The following is a 17,552-nucleotide window of genomic DNA, read 5'->3' on the forward strand; positions in this document are numbered from 1 at the left end:
GCTTAATTGAACAAGCTGAAGTAAGAAGCTGATTGGCTACCATGCAAAGTTGCACTAGATTCTGAGTGAACCAGTTTTAGTAAATCTCCCCAACTAAATCATTAAAATGCTTGTAAATAATTTGTAAATAGCTTTACTGTGGTTTTATAAGCAGGGAAAAGTGCTCACTAGTTACTGTTTTTTTTTTTTTTTGCAGACTGCTCAGTTTTATTTTATCTCCAATTTGAAAATTTAGACAAGATGTTAGTCAAAATGCAATTAAATATTAAAAATAAAAGTAAAGTAAAATTTAGTCAAAATGTTAACGTAGATGTGAACCCTATCATTAAAATCTCATACAAGCTTCAACATGTAATATAATTTGAAAAAGTCATTTTCAATCTTTTTAAATTCTAGTTTTTATTAAAATCATGCCTGGTGATCTTGCCATGAAGACTGGAATACCAGAGTTTTCTGTCCTTGTATTCATGTAACTGATATGTAATGCATGACCCTTTTTTTTTATTTTTTCTTTCAGCCGTCCAGACACTTCATTCTCATGGTTCATGAATCCGTTCAAGTGCTTCTTCTATCTCATCTGGAGGAATTACAAGAAATACATCATCATTGCCCTGGCTCTTCTCATCCTTGCCCTGTTTATTGCACTATTTGTCTATACACTGCCAGGCGCCATCAGCCACAGAATCCTGAATGGATGAAGACGACGGACCTGATTAGTTTCATGCTGCTGTTGAGTTTATAGTACAAGACCTTTTACTGGCAAGTCTCAGTATACTGGAAACTTTTACACTCTACTGACGATTAAGATAAATTGCCCTTATTTTCCTGTTTGGATACAATTCACTAATATTCAAGCTTAATAAACTGCAAAAATGATAGAGCGTATAGATTTGTGATAGGAAACTGTGTACATCAGCAAACCTGCACCAAGAGGCTACCAATAGCTTATGGATTATTATTAAAGCTGAACTCCTGGGATAAGCAAATATTGTCTCAATACAAGAGTCATGTATATTCTTCCTTGAATAATGATGTGCTTTGTGTATTTCTTCCAGATCCGTACAGTAATCCAGTGTGAGACTTTTACTGTGCAGGAGCTTCCTGTAATAAAGACCAGTCACAGCCACCCTCTCTCCTTGTGCAGGGTGACTGGTCTTGTCTCCGCCCCCTCCTGTAGTTTTCTGCAGGCAGCCTGTAGTGGGTGGAGTCTGCTGGGCTTCCTCCAAAAGCTCTGCTTTCCACACAGGCTATGTTGATGGCTGTGATGGTACCACCAATATATTTACTGTACAAGGTAATACTAGTATAGATTTCTAATAGATATATAAATGCAGCGCTTTCACATAAAAAAAAACATAAAAGTCTTCCACAACTTTAATGTTAATGTTCAGAGTTGAGGAATCCAAAGAGTGCAGTTTAACACAAAGGGTGATATAAGATGTCCTCCACCAATATCACTGCACACAGCAGCGGTAGTAATCGGTCAACAGCGCTCAATTACACACCAACACCGAACCAACATATCCAGAGAGCCTCCTGATATCCTTAGTTCTTATTATTATGGGACACTCCAAAAAAAGAGGGGACTCAGATTGTGCAGAGTTTAGGAAAAAAACAAAAGCGCTTCATTGTGCAGTATTATGGATAACCAGCATTTATTTAAATACAGCTCAAAAACTCACAAACAATGAAGGTAAAATCGGCATGTCACTCCAAAATACAATAGGAATGTTTCCAACCAACAAGATGGCCAACTCCCGTGCGTGGCGACATCACATGACCAGGCTCCAACAAACGCGTTTTGTCATGAAAAGGCTTCAACAGGGTGTATAGTATAGATTTCTCAGTGCTCAGGTAGAGACATCCACTTTATTCCCAGCTGCTGACAATTCTTGTTCCTCTGAGCAGACACTGTAAAAACTATAAGTAACCCAGCACTTGCAAAAAGTCATATACACCCCTAAAAAGGCATGTGGTTTGTACACAAATTTAATGCAAACCCCCAAAGTCAATAAAAGTTCAACATCTAAACCCTCTCTTATGTGATACATTTTTGCTTCTTCCCTTATAAGAATATTAAACTCTCGCAAGATATTTCGACCCAAAAAACCATTGGGTCATACAACACTTGATGAAATAGTAGTATATCTGGAGAACCTGCTTGTTATCTCATCAACCCAATGGTTTTTAGGGGTCAAAATATCTGGTGGGAGTTTAAGATTTATATAAAGGAGGAAGAAAAAATGTATCGCAGAAGAGAAGATTTAGATGTCAGACTTTATTGACTGGAGATTTGCATTAAAGTGGTTGTAGCCCTAAAAAAACAAAACAAAAAAAGATCCTGTTCCTTTAAAGCAGGTTAAACAGAATAGTGCTTGTGCTGTCTAATCTGTCCCTTTCTATAATGTAAAAAACCTGGTTGATCCTGCCTGTTCCTGTGTCCCCCTAGGTCAGGGGTAGGCAACCTTGGCCCTCCAGCTGTTTTGAAATTACGTCCCATGAGACATTGCAAGACCCTAACAATCACAGGCATGACTCCTAGAGGCAGAGGCATGATGGGATTTGTAGTTTCACCACAGCTGGAGGGCCGAGGTTGCCTACCCCTGCCCTAAGTGAACTGACCACGGTAATCATGTCTGCTGATCCATGATACCATGGTCAGTATACGTGCCTCCATCATCCCGCTGTGTTAGAGTCTCTCCTCTCTTCCCCCTCTCCCCCTCCCTCCCTCCCTGTCAGTTCCTAGTGTGTGAGCGATCTTCTCCCCCCCCCTCCCCTCCTGCCGTTATTAGTAACTGGCAGTAAAGTCATAGAGTAGGATTACTGCCAGCCCCTCTGTTCTAATAAGGTATACTACACAGTGTAATTGTTTTTTTCCGCTAAATACCTTATTTCAGATCGCCTCTGTGCGGTCACATGACCTCCCGTCGCTCTCCTTCCCTGATCTAAGGACTACAGCGGGAGGGGCTGAGCAGACAGCACGGCAGTCATGTGACCTCCCGGCTGACGTCAGAGGGAAATCTAATCCCTTCCCACTATGGCCCTTAGATCGGGGAGGAGAGTGGTGGGAGGTTATGTGACCACACAGAGGCGATCTGAAAAAAGGTATTTAGCAGCAGCATTTAAAAAAAAACATTTACACTGTGTAATAAACCTTATTAGAAAAGAGTGGCTTGCATTAATCCTACTCTCTGACTTTACAACCACTTAAATTTTTTGCACAAAGCACATGCCTTTTTGGGGGATTATGGCTTATTTGGAAGCTTTGTATTATTTATAATTTACAAGGTAATATCTGGGTTTTTAAAATCATTTGATGCACATAAGGTTTGCTTATATTCTTTTGTGGCTGCTGAGGAATAAATACATATCATTGAAAGATTCTGTGCCTGGAGTTCAGCTTTAAAGTTAAATTTGTTAAATTTCACTGGCCCTTCAATTCACTTCATTTATTTTGAACTAGTCAGGGCACCCCTAATGGATAGATTCATGCATTAGAACCTTTTGGGTCATCGGGCATATGAATTACAGCGGCCAGTGTTTTTTATTTTTTTTAAAGCACTGATTAGAGCCATAGGCTCTAATAGGCTTCAAACTAGGGTGGACTCGGAACGCAGAGCATTGTGTCTGGAGCCCACCCAGCTGTGTTGAAAATTCGCTGTTGCAACACTGATCCTCCTCCCGGCCAATTGGGAAGCAGGTATGAAACCTGTTTCCTGATTGCCCAAAACTTCTGGCGATCCTATTGGACGCCTAACGCCGGGAGGAGGAGAGAGGAGACGCGCGGAAGCTGCTCCAGGAGAGGACACCGGAGCAGCTTTCCCGGAGCCTGCCAGGCTCTCACCACCCGCATCCAAGGTAAGGACAGCGGGTGGTGGTGGGGGAGTGTGTTAGTGCCGCGGGAGGAGTTAGTGCCACTCCCACCGGCGGCCCGGGGGGGGGGGGACTATTTGCCACCTCCCCAAAAAAAAAACACCAGCCACCACTGGAACTAGTTGAAGGAAAAGTGTCCTTTCTTTGTAATCTTTATTTTTGCATTTCCAACCAAAAAACAAAGGTATAATTATTCACAGTCAACTGCTACAAGACATGACTTTGCAGGTAAGAAAGAATACAGCATTATAGGATATTTCAATTCATTTTGAAAGACTGTATGTAAACTTATCTGTAGTCTTATGATTGTCCAATGCTTTTCCTGTACATTAAAAAATTTAATAAGTACATTAATAAATTATATTTTAGTGGAAATGTAGTATTCACATTTTATTCCTAGGCATTCCTATTATTTCAATTATGGGGATATGAAAGGAGGGAACAGGTGGGATCAAAGGGACAACAATAAGAGGGTGCTATTACAGGAAGGAGGGGTTTGGAACGGGGGAAGGTAAGTGATGGTGATGAGGGGGTAGTAGTTAGTGCACAAAGAGAGGGGTGGGAAAAGAAAAAAAAAGGAAGGGGAGAGGGGGGTGGAAAGTCTGCCAGTTGTCAAGAAGCTGGAACATCACATAAAAGCCAAACCCGTACACTTTAGTGATGCACAGCAAGTTTTTTTTTTTGTAGTATACATTATAGCATTGTAAAAGATCTAGAACACCTTTGGGTGCCCCAAGGAGATCAGTACTGCCCCCACCACCCCTCCTATCCAGGTGTGACAGGGAGGCTGCATGGACCCCCTGGAGCGCGGGGAGTCCAGTCTGAATAATTTGAGGCAAACTGAAACCCGGGCACATGATTCAAAACCTAGACTGTCCTGGTGAATCCTAAACAGGTGGCAACCCTAGGGAAGGGGGGGGGGGGGGGTCGGCAACTCTAGAGGATAAGGCATTACATAACCTCTTATCCAAAGGTATGTTTCAGTAGCTGTAGGGCCCCCAACTTGCGTTCAATTTTGATATCTGGTCATGTCAGCTTCCATGTCACCAACAAAACCTGGTTCTCTTATCCAGGATCGTTTCTCTGTGGGGTCAGTACATACAAATGTTGTAGGGTTCATGGACCCAATAGGAATATTACATCTTTTTTGCCACATGAGAAACACATACAATTGCAAATTCCATAATTGTAGTTCAGATCATGTGGTATATCTAATCCAATGTGATAAATGTAAAGTGCAATATGTGGGCTGTACCATACGGCCCTCACACACACATCCCAGAACATTACTGTGACAGTTTGAATCCCAATGCCAGAAATATCTCCAATGTGTCGAAACATTTTAGAGATGTACACAGGGGAGATACGTCCTCTTTTTCATTTTGTGGTATAGAGAGGATTTTACCTGCGGGGGGGTGTTAACAGACATCACAGACTTTTAGAATGTGAAGATTACTGGATACACAGGATTCAGACCCGCAACCCACAGGGACTGAACCACATGGGATGTAGATCTTTTTCTTAAATTATTTTTATCAATTTAGTGTCCAGGCAATATCATTTTTATGTAGCACCCACTATTTTTATGATCCATTTTGGAAAAATTACAAACTACGCATGCTATTGTGGATCATTGTGGATCACTTTTTATATGCCTGTTTTTTCATATGTCTATTTTTTGTGATGTGTTCCATTGCACGGAGTCATGTCGGGTTTTCCCTTTTGCATTTTTAATTCTCCTGTGTTGGTTAATCATGTGACCTTTGTATATACAATGTATATACACATTGTATATACAATACAATATAGTGTTACTTATTTTTTTTAATCAGTCATGACTAATGTCCGAAACGTGTAGGATGTTTTACAGCTTTGTACATGCATTTAATAAAGAAATACTACCTTGGATGTCATCCTTAGTGCTGACCATCCCTTTCCTTATTCTGGTACGTTGGAGGTGTCAGCAGCCTCGTGGTCGGAGCTTTTTACCAGGCGGAGCTTTTATGTGGGAAGGTTACAGCGCCTATACACCTGTTTTCCAACTCCAGAGGATAGCCATGGTTTGGCTGTAATGTTCTGTTAAATGTTGCTCAAGTAGTCTTTGGAATGTTGAAAATGAACCCAGTAAAACCTGATTTTTATTATTTAACCTGGCAAACTATCGTCTAAATGTAAGGGGTGTGTTTTTTTTCCAATTACTAGAAATGCATACTCTAAAGTGGTTGTAAACCCTTACATATACCCAGTGAAGTGACTGGCTTTGGGTGATAGACAGAGATGAAAGAAATCCTCTTTCATAAGTTGTATCTGTTTATCTGCAGTCTTCTCTTCTCCGCATCTGTTCAAAGTCCAGAATTTATAAAGCTTGTCTGAGCTCCCAGAAAGCAGGGAGATGAAGTTACACTCTGCAAAGCTCAATGAGAAGAGCTGTGAGAGCTGATTGGAGGGAAGGGACACACCCCCCTTCACACAGAACACAGGAACAGAGCTGAGACTGTCAATCACAGGCTATGTGCTGGAGATCCCTGTCAGGAAAGGTTCCTATAAACTATTTCCTATAGAAATTAGTAACTGCGGTATGATGCTGTGTTGCTTAAAGGTACCGTCAAGTGCACTTGGGAACATGGAGTCACATAGAAGCATGAGATTCAACATTTGTATACAGTATCTCACAAAAGTGAGTACACCCCTCACATTTTTGTAAATATTTTATTATATCTTTTCATGTACAACACTGAAGAAATGACACTTTGCTACAATGTAAAGTAGTGAGTGTACAGCTTGTATAACAGTGTAAATTTGCTGTCCGCTCAAAATAACTCAACACACAACCATTAATGTCTAAACCGCTGGCAATAAAAGTGAGTACACCCCTAAGTTAAAATGTCCACATTTGGCCCAACGTGTCAATATTTTGTGTGGCCACCATTATTTTCCAGCACTGCCTTAAGAGCTTCACAGGTTGCCACTGGAGTCCTCTTCCACTCCTCCATGATGACATCACAGAGCTTGTGATGTTAGAGACCTTGCACTCCTCCACCTTCTGTTTGAGGATGTCCCACAGATGATCAATAGGGTTTAGGTCTGGAGACATGCTTTGCCAGTCCATCACCTTTACCCTCTGCTTCTTTAGCAAGGCAGTGGTCATCTTGGAGGTGTGTTTGGGGTCATTATCATGTTGGAATACTGCCCTGCGGCCCAGTCTCTGAAGGGAGGGGATCATGCTCTGCTTCAGTATGTCACAGTACATGTTGGCATTTATGATTCCTCAATGAACTGTAGCTCCCCAGTGCTGGCAGCACTTTTGCAGCCCCAGACCATGACACTCCCACCACCATGCTTGACTGTAGGCAAGACACACTTGTCTTTGTACTCCTCACCTTTTTGTCGCCACACACGCTTGGCACCATCTGAATGAAATAAGTTTATCCTGGTCTCATCAGACCACAGGACATGGTTCCAGTAATCCATGTCCATAGTCTGCTTGTCTTCAGAAAACTGTTTGCGGGCTTTCTTGTGCATCATCTTTAGAAGAGGCTTCCTTCTGGGACGACAGCCATGCAGACCAATTTGATGCAGTGTGCGGCGTATGGTCTGAACACTGACAGGCTGACCCTCCACCCCTTTAACCTCTGCAGCAATTCTGGCAGCACTCATACATCTATTTCCAAAGACAACCTCTGGATATGATGCTGAGCACGTGCACTCAACTTCTTTTGTCAACCATGGCGAGGCCTGTTCTGAGTGGAACCTGTCCTGTTAAACCGATGTATGGTCTTGACCACCGTTCTGCAACTCAGTTTCAGGGTCTTGGCAATCTTCTTATACCCTAGGCCAGGGGCGGACTGATAACTCATGGGGCCCCCGGGCAATAGGAGATTATGGGGCCCCCAGGTAATCAGAGATTATGGGGCCACACAGTATGCACATACACACAGTATACAATTACACAGTATACATGTACACACAGTATACACAGACAGACACAGACAAACACAGATTTATACATACTGTCCCTGGTTTTACTGAGGCTGGCAACCCTGATGGGGCCCCCTAGTGGCCCAGGGCCCACAGGCAGTGCCCGAGTGGCTCAATGGTCAGTCCACCCCTGCCCTAGACCATCTTTATGTAGAGGAACAATTCTTTTTTTCAGATCCTCACTGAATTTTTTGCCATGAGGTGCCATGTTGAACTTCCAGTGACCAGTATGAGAGAGTGAGAGCGATAACACCAAATTTAACACACCTGCTCCCCATTCACACCTGAGACCTTGTAACACTAGCGAGTCACATGACAGCAGGGAGGGTAAATGGCTAACTGGGCCCAATTTGGACATTTTCACTTAGGGGTGTACTCACTTTTGTTGCCAGCGGTTTAGACATTAATGGCTGTGTGTTGAGTTATCTTGAGGGGACAGCAAATTTACACTGTTATACAAGCTGTACACTCACTACTTTACATTGTAGCAAAGTGTCATTTCTTCTGTGTTGTCACATGAAAAGATATAATAAAATATTTACAAAAATGTGAGGGATGTACTCACTTTTGTGAGATAGTGTATAGGAATTACAAAGAAAGGTGGACACTTATCCTTAACCAATACAAATACAAGATAATTGTGAAATGGTTAAATAACATGTTTGTATAACAATTAGGTAATAATACTGGCAAAATACATGTTTTTTGGAATATATCAATAAAAAGTTTGGTGATACACTGACCACTTGGGTATTGGATATCATCTTAATTACCTGTTTTCCGAGAACTGCTTATTTTGCCATTTGTACTATTATTTTCCAGAAATACTTGTTTATTTCATACACTGTTGTGCAACAATCATCTGGATCCCACTTCTGACACCATTTTTTAGGAAAGAGTTAAAATTCCTATAAACTATTTCCTATAGAACAGGGATATGCAATTAGCGGACCTCAAGCTGTTGCAGAACTACAAGTCCCATGAGGCATAGCAAGACTCTGACAGCCACAAGTATGACACCCAGAGGCATGATGGGACTTGTAGTTTTGCAACAGCTGGAGGTCCGCTAATTGCATATCCCTGCTATAGAATTTAGTAACCACTGTGTGGCTCCATGTTCCCAAGTTGCACTTGGAGATACCTTTAGGCTACTTTCCCTAAAGAATAAAATGGTGGTCGTTGCAACTTTTTATGTCACACAGTATTTGCGCAGCAATCTTTCAAAGAGTTTTTTTTTTTTTTTTGGAAAGAAACTATTTAATGAAAAAAAAAACACTGAAGTTAGCCTGATTTTTTTTTGTATAATGTGAAAGATGATGTTACGCCGAGTAAATAGATACCTAATATATCATGCTTTAAAATTGCACACACTTGTGGAATGGTGTCAAACTTCAGTACTTAAAAATCTCCATAGGTTACATGTTTACAGTTACAGAGGAGGTCTAGTGCTAGAATTATTGCTCTCGCTCTAACAATCGTGGCGTATGTAACCTGTGTGTATCTGGCTCTGATACTAGCCAGTGCCTCACCAGCCACTGACCTCCCCGCACGTCCCTGTCTATGTCTTTGTAATCATCAACCATGTGAGTTTCTAATGTTGTACCTTTACCTAAATGTAACCACATTGCTACACTTAGAGGCGCCTCTCTTCTCTTTTATACTCAGTTGTGACATGACACTACTTGTATATCAAGATATCACTCGTTTATCAAGTCAAGATTTATAAAAAAAACTCTCAATCCAAGGTTTTACTGTACTTGAATGGATTTTATTTTTTTAAACCAGAGTTAGGTGTTACTTTACCCTGCAATGGAAATTGAGGCCAGCAACAGGAAGAAGCAGAAAACAATGTAAGTCCTACTATTAGCATTTAAATAGAAAAAAATTGTTTAATATCACTTTAAGTTCCAGAACTTAAACCAGCTAGTGAATAATTTGGGATCACTGGCTGTGTAAATGACACAATGACAGAACTGAAAAAAGAAAACAGACGATCCGTACCACAGAGACCACCAGTGATGAATTGTGCGGGGGTCAGTACCTGGGTGCAGCTATTTGTAGCCATCAGGAATGTGTATTTCATGGCAATGTAAGGCTCGGCACTACAGGAATGATTCTGCCTTTTATTATCTGGCTGATGGAGCCGGCACATGCCTGAGGACCATTTCACAAAAAGATAACGACTTACACGACATCTCCCAGCATGAGCGGCGCTGATGATGTCCTGTTACCATGGTAACCATGGATCTGGGATGTGTGAAACTCTTAGAGATCTCATCCATCCCACCATCATTTTCTTAACCTGTTACTTTTAATATAAAGCTGGTGCATTTGACAGAAATCTTAAATAAATATATTTTTTTAAATGAATAGGCTTTTATTGCTGACCCCCGGGGTTCACTGACCTGGAGCAAGTCATAAAAGTTGGAAAGAGTCAGAAGTCCTAATCTGCATTTTTTTTTTCTTCAGGACAGTCACTCAAATTATAGATAAGGATGACAGCCAGGCAACCAGCATTTGTAAGAAAACGAATGAGCAACCTGCTTATGACATTCATAAAATACGTCAATCGGGCTGAAGTCGATTTTACACACTTTACCTTAACCAATTCAATACCGTGAACTTTCCCCTCTTCCTGCCCAGGCCAATTTTCAGCTTTCAGCGCTGTCGCTGTTTAAATGACAATTGTGCGGTCAAACAACACTGTACCCAAACAAAATTTTTATCATTTTTTTCCCCACAAATAGAGCTTTCTTTTGGTGGTATTTGATCGCCTCTGCGTTTTTTTTTTTTTGCTAAACAACAGACCGAAAGTTTTGAAAAAAAAATACGTTTTTCTTTTGTTTCTGTTATAAAATTTTGTAAATAAGTAAGTTTTCTCCTTCAGTGATGGGCACTGATAAGGCGGCACTGATGAAGTGGCACCAATGAGGTGGCACTGATATGCAGCACTGATGGGCATTGATAGGTGGCACTGATGGGCACTCATAGGTGGCAATGATAGGCGACACTGATGGGCACTGAAAGGCTGCACTGATGGGTACATATGAGTGGCACTGATAGGTGGCACTGTTGGGCACTGATAGGCCGCACTGAAGGGCACTGATACGCGACACTGGTAGATGGCACTGGCAGGCATTGCTGATGCCATCTCCCTGGTGGTCCAGGGTGGCATACCTTTTTGGGTACCTTTGTGGGCATCCCTGGTGGTCCTGGGCGGACATCCGCGTGGGGGGGGGGGCTGTGCTGATAAACAATCAGCACAGACCCCCACTGTCAGGAGAGCCGCCGATCAGCTCTCCTCTACTTGTGTCTGTCAGACGCGAGTGAGGAAAAGATGATCAACGGCTCTTCCTGTTTACATCGTGATCAGCCGTGATTGGACACGGCTGATCACATAGTAAAGAGCCTCCGTCAGAGGCTCTTTACCAAGATCGGTGAAGTGGTGTGTCAGACTGACATGCCGCAACAACGATCGCCGCGTTGCATGCCCACACGGGCGCGGACCTGCAGTTATCCTGCTGGACGTGATATGACACCCAGTCAGGATAAAAGAACCACCACTAAAGGGCTGGGCGGGAAGTGGTTAAAGTGGTTGTAAACCTCAGACATGAAATATGAACAAAGCATATCCCTCTATAGTGTGTACTTGTCTCAATCCAGAGCACTGTCATTTCAGTCTGCTGCTTCATTCCTCTGCTATAAGCATGAGTCACTTCTGACAAGTTTTCCTGACACCAAGAGGAAAATGGTGACAGCCTCAGCACTGTTCTTGTGTGCTGTGTGAAGGGGGGGGGGTTCTCCCTTTCCTCCAATCAGCTCTCAGAGCTTTCCTCACTGATGTAACTTCAGCTCTCCACCGCCTGATTTTCAGAGCTGAGTATTCCTGTGTAAATTCTGCACTTTGAATGGATGTAGGGAAAAGACAGCTGTAGACAAGAAGGTACAACTTATGTAGGAGAATTTGGCTAATCTCTGTGTATCACCTGAGGCCAGTCACTTCACGGTGTATATGTGAGGGTTTACAACCACTTTAAAGAGAAGTCATTGTATAGATGTACAGTGGGGACGGAAAGTATTCAGACCCCCTTACATTTTTCACTCTTTGTTATATTGCAGCCATTTGCTAAAATCATTTAAGTTCATTTTTTTCCTCATTAATGTACACACAGCACCCCATATTGACAGAAAAACACAGAATTGTTGACATTTTTGCAGATTTATTAAAAAAGAAAAACTGAAATATTACATGGTCCTAAGTATTCAGACCCTTTGCTCAGTATTTAGTAGAAGCCCCTTTTGATCTAATACAGCCATGAGTCTTTTTTAGGAAGGATTCAACAAGTTTTTCACACCTGGATTTGGGGATCCTCTGCCATTCCTCCTTGCAGATCCTCTCCAGTTCTGTCAGGTTGGATGGTAAACGTTGGTGGACAGCCATTTTTAGGTCTCTCTAGAGAGCTCAATTGGGTTTAAGTCAGGGCTCTGGCTGGGCCATTCAAGAACAGTCACGGAGTTGTTGTGAAGCCACTCCTTCATTATTTTAGCTGTGTGCTTAGGGTCATTGTCTTGTTGGAAGGTAAACCTTCGGCCCAGTCTGAGGTCCTGAGCACTCTGGAGAAGGTTTTCATCCAGGATATCCCTGTACTTGGTCGCATTCATCTTTCCCTCGATTGCAACCAGTCGTCCTGTCCATGCAGCTGAAAAACACCCCCACAGCATGATGCTGCCACCACCATGCTTCACTGTTGGGACTGTATTGGACAGGTGATGAGCAGTGCCTGGTTTTCTCCACACATACCGCTTAGAATTAAGGCCAAAAAGTTCTATCTTGGTCTCATCAGACCAGAGAATCTTATTTCTCACCATCTTGGAGTCCTTCAGGTGTTTTTTAGAAAACTCCATGCGGGCTTTCATGTGTCTTGCACTGAGGAGAGGCTTCTGTCGGGCCATTCTGCCATAAAGCCCTGACTGGTGGAGGGCTGCAGTGATGGTTGACTTTCTACAACTTTCTCCCATCTCCCGACTGCATGGATTATGGAGGCCACTGTGCTCTTAGGAACCTTAAGTGCAGCAGAAATTTTTTGTAACCTTGGCCAGATCTGTGCCTTGCCACAATTCTGTCTCTGAGCTCTTGAGGCAGTTCCTTTGACCTCATGATTCTCATTTGCTCTGACATGCACTGTGAGCTGTAAGGTCTTATATAGACAGGTGTGTGGTTTTTCTAATCAAGTCCAATCAGTATAATCTAACACAGCTGGACTCAAATGAAGGTGTAGAACCATCTCAAGGATGATCAGAAGAAATGGACAGCACCCGAGTTAAATATATGAGTGTCACAGCAAAGGGTCTGAATACTTAGGACTATGTGATATTTCATTTTTTCTTTTTTAATAAATCTGCAAAAATGTCAACAATTCTGTGTTTTTTCTGTCAATATGGGGTGCTGTGTGTACATTAATGAGGAAAAAAATGAACTTAAATGATTTTAGCAAATGGCTGCAATATAACAAAGAGTGAAAAATTTAAGGGGGTCTGAATACTTTCCGTCCCCACTGTACGTCAGCCTTGGGTATATAGATCAGCATTACAGATTGGATATATATATATATATATATATATTAGGGGTGCGCATCTTCACTGGCCTCACGATTCAATTACGATTATCAAGTCAACGATTCGATTCGATTCCGCGATGCATCACGATGCATCACGATGCATCACGATTACAGCGCAAGTCCGCAAGTGCTCATGGTTTTCATCAAAAAAATTTCAAGTAGTCAGGAGAACTCCATTTGTTTTATTCTATCTGTTCTTAAGAAAAAAAAGAGACAGCAGAGGAGCTCCAGGCTCTCTTCCAAAATACTAAAGGAGATGATCAGAGACTGCAGACATGCTACAGGAGATGATCAGAGACTGCAGACATGCTACAGGAGATGATCAGAGACTGCAGACATGCTACAGGAGATGATCAGAGACTGCACACATAATACAGGAGATGATCAGAGACTGCAGACATGCTACAGGAGATGATCAGAGACTGCAGACATGCTACAGGAGATGATCACAGACTGCGGACATGCTACAGGAGATGATCACAGACTGCGGACATGCTACAGGAGATGATCAGAGACTGCGGACATGCTACAGGAGATGATCACAGACTGCGGACATGCTACAGGAGATGATCAGAGACTGCGGACATGCTACAGGAGATGATCACAGACTGCGGACATGCTACAGGAGATGATCACAGACTGCGGACAATAATGCAGAGTTGTGGTGTGATGAATGCACATAGAAGACAATTTATGATATGGACTTGTGTCACAGCACACCCCCCTCCCCCTTTGTACTTACATGCTGCTCTGCCGGTGGCAGCCTGTAATGAGCAAGGCGATCTGCCTGCTCACTATCTCCCCCCGATCTCCATTCCAGCCGCCGGTTGTCGATACTTGGCATGACTATCACATTCTTTCCATCGTATCCTGAGGTCAGCAGTGAATTCTCCCGGGAGAGCGCTCCGTGCGTAAAGCTGTTATTAGTGTGTGTATATTCCGGCCATGTGACTCTCAGCCGCACCTCCCTCCTCTCACGTCTCTCCTGATGTCAGGCCCGCCCGCCTCTCTTCTGACCTGATAGCTCCAGTCAGTGGGCGGAGCTGACATCAGGAGAGACTGAGAGGAGGGAGGCGCGGCTGAGAGTCACATGGCCGGAATATACACATACTAATAACAGCTTTACGCACGGAGCGCTCTCCTGGGAGGGGGCGGGGCCAGAAATCGATTTTGCGGGTCGCATGCATCGATGCCGCATCGGGGACACCCGAATCGCGATGCATCAATGCTGCGATTAATTTCAGCAGCCCTAATATATATATATATATATATATATATATATATATATATAGGTCAACATTTGGTATATAGCACTCACACCCCTCCCCCCCCTGCTCACGGCTCTGACAGCATCCATGCCCCCCCCCCGATCCTGACTTTGACAGGAATCCCCCCGTGGCTGGCGGCTCTGACAGCACAACCCCCCCACCTCCTCCGCCTCCGTTGCTGGCGGCTCTGACAGCACAACCCCCCCCCACTCCCCTGCCACATCTGGCGGCTCTGACAACGCCCCCGGCACGGGGCTTGCAACTCTGATAGCACCCCACCCCACGGGCTCGCGGCTCCTGCCACTGAAAGCACACACAGCACCATGCGGGAGGTACGAGACTTACCAGGCTGTGGCTTTCCTCCTGCTGTGTCTCCTCCAGTACGGGCAGCAGGCAGCAGTGGTGGTGGCGGAGGAGTCCGCTCCTCATGCTTCCTCCGTTCTCTGTGTCTCCTCTTCCGCCAAAGTGCTGGGCATCCAATAGGATTTCCCAGGGCTTTGGCCAATCAGGAAACAGGTCTCACTGACCTGCCTCCTGATTGGCGGGGAGAAGCTGTAGCGTGAAAATAGCAAAAATTGATTCGCTATGGTCACGCAATTGGGTGGGATTGGGGCACATTCTCTGCGCCCCGAGCACACCCTTTTTTGAAGCCCATTAGAGCCTCTGGTTCTAATCAGCTGCTTAAAAAAAATCCACCCTCCCACCCCCGCCATAGAAGTCCATGAGTCTGGCATCCTGAGAGGGGCCGGGCGCATGGATAGAGGGGCGGCGGCAGGGATGGGGGGGCGGCACCCATGCCCCCACAATGCACGGGCTGCCACTGGCTGAGAGAATGCGCCCTGCGAGTTCTCTGCACAGTTATTCGCGGCTAACTGAAAGCTCCCGATCGCTGCTTGCGATTGGGAGCTTTCCAATCATGGGACCACCGTGACAGCCAATCAAGACGGCCACATGATCATAAAACCCCCTGCCCTCCCGGCATCCTAAAACCCTTAAAGGGCTGGGAGGCGCTGGCTCCGAAGGGGTTAAAGGCACTTTTTGGGACTGGCGAGGCTGGCAGGAACCCGGGGATACTCCAGACTTCCATGCTTTCGTTTGACCTTTCGCAAGTGTATGTCCCTGGGTCCTTGAATGTATCGATTTGCTGCTCTGCTGTACCCCCTTCTGAGCACTTCCGGATCTACAGGCTGGCAGGTTTTTTTATCTACAATTGGTGGATAAGTGTCAAACACTCTTTGGCTGTATATGAATGTTTAGATGTCCCTGAGGAAGATATATGCGAAACCCCTTGGGCTTTACTTCTTGGACAACGTTTAATGGCATCAATATATTACTCCATGCTGTATACTAAGATGGACATGCTGACGAGTCATGAGTGAGATTTTGTATCAATTCAACCAAGACAGTGTTATAACCATGGTTTTATGATTGTTACTATAGTAAAATTTTGGAGTTTTAGGTACCATTTTTTCTTTGGTTTGTGCCTTTAGCCTTGGTTCACACTATGAACACTATGAACCGCATATGAATCACATTCCTGTTCAATTATTATTATTTAAGGTACTTATATAGCGCCGTCAATTTATGCAGCGCTTTACATATACATTGTACATTCACATCGGTCCCTACCCTCAAGGAGCTTACAATTCAAATGCGATTCAACGCAGTGTGATTTCAGCCTATTTATTTGCAATCAGATTGCATGGTACTTGTGCACTGCGTTTGTGACCTGCATTGAGGGTGTCAATAAGATTGCACTGACACTGGCTGCAGATCGCAAGCGCAGTGCAGTTTAAATGCGGTGTGGGAAACACACAACGAAACAATTTTTGACCATTTGCACTGTAAAAATAAATGATCACTAATGATATGTGCGCAATGTGTGGCTGCTGCCGCGTAATTTATTTTTCTTACTTTCTCCCCTCCTGTACAGTACTTCAGTTCAGTGCTCGAATGTTCCACCCGAAAATCTACGGTTCTGGCTGGAGTACACAGACCAAAGTGGGTCTCTCGCTTTGCAGCTCCTGCTTTCTTTTCTGTGATTGAAGGAGGTAAAGATGAACTTCATGATCTCCCCTTCTACAATCACAAAACGCCTTGCATTCATTGAAAAGTTTGCAAGACGCTTTTCGAATGTGTCTGGGAAATTTTATAGATGGGCAACTCCTATCCTAATATTGATCTGTGGTTCCAAATTACTATTAATCACTGCAGTAGGGAAAGTAGGGCCAGACACAAAAAGATACACCCAGCATCTTTTCAAATAACTGTTAAACTTGTTCAGAGCATTTGTTTTGTTTTTTTTAAACCATGCTTACATAGGTATCACATTAATATTACAATTGGAAGCAGTACATAAGTGGGATAGTTTCTTTTCTTTCACAAAAGAGTGACTTAACCACTTGCCGACCGCCGCACACCGATATACGTCCGCACAATGGCAGCGGTGGGCAAATGGGAGTACGTATACGTCCCCTTTAATTTGCGGGGCTAGAGTGCGTGCGCCTGTGGGTCCTGCGGACTCGATGTACACCAGTGTCCGTGCGATCGTGTCACTGAGTGGCAGAACGGGGATATGCCTATGTAAACAAGGCATTTCCCTGTTCTGCCTAGTGACATGACAGAGATCTACTGCTAGTGTTTAACCCCTTCCCTGCCAGTGTCATTTATACAGTGATCAGTGGCTATTTATAGCACTGATCGCTGTGTAAATGACAATGGTCCCAAAATAGTGTCAAAAGTGTCCGATGTGTCCACCATAACGTTGAAGTCACGATAAAAATAGCAGATTGCCGCCATTACTAATAAAAAACAA

The 17,552-nt window shown here is 43.6% G+C and overlaps 1 protein-coding gene across 3 annotated transcripts in view; it reads left to right on the forward strand.

Moving 5' to 3' along the window:
- The window catches only part of FER1L6 (fer-1 like family member 6), a 274,276-nt gene extending 270,623 nt beyond the window's left edge, over nucleotides 1–3,653 (forward strand). For all 3 annotated transcript variants that reach the window (XM_073632222.1, XM_073632223.1, XM_073632224.1), the window contains exon 41: nucleotides 518–3,653. In XM_073632222.1, the coding sequence (XP_073488323.1) occupies nucleotides 518–698 (181 nt within the window). In that variant the 3' untranslated portion in view covers nucleotides 699–3,653. The remainder of the gene's footprint in view (nucleotides 1–517) is intronic.
- The last annotated feature ends 13,899 nt before the right edge of the window (nucleotides 3,654–17,552 follow it).

This window comes from Aquarana catesbeiana, linkage group LG05 (assembly GCF_042186555.1).
Source record: "Aquarana catesbeiana isolate 2022-GZ linkage group LG05, ASM4218655v1, whole genome shotgun sequence".
Lineage (NCBI taxonomy): Eukaryota > Metazoa > Chordata > Amphibia > Anura > Ranidae > Aquarana > Aquarana catesbeiana.